The sequence below is a fragment of the Mauremys mutica genome, chromosome 15, assembly GCF_020497125.1.
Source record: "Mauremys mutica isolate MM-2020 ecotype Southern chromosome 15, ASM2049712v1, whole genome shotgun sequence".
Classification (NCBI taxonomy): domain Eukaryota; kingdom Metazoa; phylum Chordata; order Testudines; family Geoemydidae; genus Mauremys; species Mauremys mutica.
This window is the reverse complement of record NC_059086.1, coordinates 33,050,820-33,054,055: the sequence shown is the minus strand read 5'-3', so window position 1 is coordinate 33,054,055 and position 3,236 is coordinate 33,050,820. Positions and strand designations below refer to the sequence as shown.

General features: G+C 68.9%; 1 protein-coding gene across 1 annotated transcript in view; it reads left to right on the top strand.

The window, feature by feature from the left end:
* Positions 1 to 2,598, top strand: part of GRIN2D (glutamate ionotropic receptor NMDA type subunit 2D) — a 27,225-nt gene extending 24,627 nt beyond the window's left edge. Inside the window, 2 exon segments of the mRNA XM_044989090.1 lie at positions 669 to 1,463; positions 1,466 to 2,598. Of these exon segments, the coding sequence (XP_044845025.1) occupies positions 669 to 1,463; positions 1,466 to 2,167 (1,497 nt within the window). The 3' untranslated portion in view covers positions 2,168 to 2,598.
* Positions 2,599 to 3,236: the final 638 nt, after the last annotated feature.

Below are 3,236 nucleotides of genomic sequence, written 5' to 3'. Positions count from 1 at the left end.
CGGTCCCCCCTTGCTGCAGTGGTGTCACTGTAATAAAGGTCCCCGCTCTAGCATACACTGCAGCAGTGTAGCTGCAATAACAATCCCCCCTTAGCATGCACCGCAGCTGTGTCACTGCAATAACAATCCCCCCTTAGCATACCCTGCAGCGGTGTGGCTGCATTAACAATCCCCCCTTAGCATACCCCGCAGCGGTGTCGCTGCAATAACAATCCCCCCTTAGCATGCCCTGCAGCGGTGTTATTTCAATAACGGTCCCCCCTTGCTGCAGTGGTGTCACTGTAATAAAGGTCCCCGCTCTAGCATACACTGCAGCAGTGTAGCTGCAATAACAATCCCCCCTTAGCATGCCCCGCAGCGGTGTCGCTGCAATAACAACCCCCCCTTAGCACGCCCCGCAGCGGTGTCGCTGCAATAACAATCCCCCCTTAGCATACCCTGCAGCGGTGTCACTGCCATAATGGTTTCCCTGGATAGCGCTTGCTGCATGGGTGTCGCAGCAATAGCACTCCCTTAGCCCAGAGGCGGTGGCGTTAGTGGTTCCCCCGTGACACTCTCTGGGGCAGTGTCACGGTTACAGCGCTCCCCCCCCCGCCCCTCCCCCCCGGGCAGAGCAGGTGCATTATCACTCCCACCCCCGCCTCACGTCTTCTCTCCCCCACCTCCAGGGCATGTACAGCTGCTGCACCAGCGAGGACCCCAAGCTGCCGGACCATCAGCAGCTGCCCATCCTGAACCACAGCTACCCCCCGCAACGCGGCGGGGCCGCGCCCTTGCCCAGCCCCCCCGCCCCGCCCCTGCCCTGCAGCAGCTTCCTGCCCCGGGACCGGCGCATCGTGGAGCGCTGGCGCCACGCCCGCAGCCCCAACTGCTACAAGGACCTGTACCCCCCGCCCGCCCCCTCGGAGCCCCCCGCAGCGCCCCCGCAGCGCCACGGCCTCCAGAACGCCTTCGCCGAGGGCTTCCACCGCTTCTACGGCCCCATCGAGCCCGAGGGGCTGTCGGACCACCTGGGGGCCGCCGGCGGGGCCCAGCCCAAGAAGCTGGGGCCCTGCCAGCTCTCCCCACCCGTCCGGAGCCTGGAGAACCCCCCCTCCTACTTCGCCATCGTGCGGGAGAAGGAGGGTCCCGACCCGGGCGCCTCGGCCTGGCAGAGGAAGTCGCTGCGGGGACTGTACGAAAGTTTCCAGGCGGGCAAGGCCGGGAGCCGGACGCCGGAGGCCAAGAAACACGGCGGCGGGGGGCTGGGCAGCGGCTACGCCGCCAAGGGCCCCTGCGAGGCGGAGTGCGGCCGGCCGGCCCAGGAGCCAGGCCGTTACGGCTACACCCGGCTCTCCTACGAAGACGAGCGCAGCCCGCCCCTGGGGGCGGCCCCCTGCGGCCGGGAGCGGCGCTACCGGCGCCCCGAGGAGCCGCGGGACAGCGAGAGCCAGCCCTTGCTGCGGCCCACCTGCCCGGCCGGCCGCGGTCCCACGTCTGCCGCAGCCGCGCCCGCCCGCCGCCCGCCGGCTTCCCCAGCCAGAGCCGCTACGTGGAGCTCTCGGACTCGGACTCGGAGCCGTGCGAGCGGGACGGGCCGTGCCCGGAGGCCTCCCCCCCGGCCGGGGCGCCCCCGGCCGACGGGCACAGCTGCTGGTACGCGGCCCCCGATTTCTTCTGCACCTACCCCTCCCGGGAGCCCCCGCTCTTCACCCCCCACAAGCCTGTGCGCTACTGGTCGGCCGACAAGCTGGCCCCCTGCCGCTCGTGCCACCGGCTCTGCCAGCACTGCGCCAGCCTGGAGCTGCTGCCCCCCCCGACCCCGCCCTGCCGCAAGGAGGCCCGGGGCTACTTCAGCCGCTCCGAGGAGCGTCTGGAGCGCTGGCTGGACTGGGAGCACCGCCTCTGCGGCCCCTACGGCTGCCTGGCACCCCGGCACCACCACGGCCTCTACCGGCGCTGCCACCACCACCACTCCTGCGAGCTGGGCCCGGCCGGCTCCCTCCTGCACCCCACCTCCCGCAGCCTGGAGGACCTGAGCTCCTGCCACCTTGTGCGCTGCGGCCTGGCCCCCCACCGCCTCGGCTTCTCCCCGCCCGAGTGCCTCCCGCCCCGCCTGAGCCGCAGCGGGGAGCTCTTTGCCCGCCGCGGCTCCGCCCACTTCTCCAGCCTCGAGTCCGAGGTATGACCCAGCCACGGCCGCGGGGGGGCAGGCGACGTGGGAGCTGCGGTGGACCTGGGGGGGGACGGGGCCACGGCGGCTGATGCCACGGAGGCCACCGCAGACCCGGGGGACGGTTTAGCTCCCGCCGGTGCCAAGGACCCACGGCGGGGGGAGGGGGCGTCACACGTCACAGTCGCGATGCTGCCACGGGGGGCGGTGCCACGCCTGGTCCCACAGACCCACGGAGAGGCGGAGCCTGCCACGGACCCTGGAGAGAGAAGAGAGCCGGCCATTGGAACCGGGACGATGGTGGCCCCGGCCCCACGGATCCAGGCCGAGATGGACCCGGCTGTCGTGCCGCAGATCCGGACGCTGCAGAAGCGGGGGTGGCCCTGCCACGTCGGGGGCGGCTGCCCCTAGTACCAGAAACCAGCGAGAGCCGGGGCAGGATCCACTGAGCGCCCCACCCACACCCCACAGTGCAGCCAGAGGGAGATGGGCTGGATCCATCCACCAGGGAGCTGGCGGGGGGGCGTTATCAGCCACATGGCCACGCTGTTCCCCCCACCCCCCTGGCCCTGGCTTGTCTCCAAAGGGCTCTTTCACTGCATCGGGGGGGACGCGATCTGGGGCAGTGCGATCGCAAAGGTGGGGGCTGGCGTGAAAGTCAAATATCGCGTCTGTGGCGGGTGGGGGAGCCTGGCCAGGACTTCGCCATGTGTGGGCCACTTGGGGGCGCCGTGGGGTCCCCCCCTTTCAATACACAACCGGGAGTAGCTGTTTCACCTTTTTAAAATCTATATTTTTCTGGGGAGACAAAACTGTGATTTAAAAAACTGTAAATCTGAAACTGTGATTTCCACCCCCCCCCGCCGTCCGCCCCCTCACCCGGCGCTTCCCCCCCTTTGTCCTTCTTCACTGGCATCTTTTTCACTGACTCCCCCCATCTTCCAGTTTATCCCCCTCTCCATCCCCCCACCCCATCCATCCATCCATCCCCCCAACCCCTCTCCATCCATCCACTCCCCACACCCTTCTCCATCCATCCATCCCCCCCAATGCCTCTCCATCCATCCATCCGCTCCCCACACCC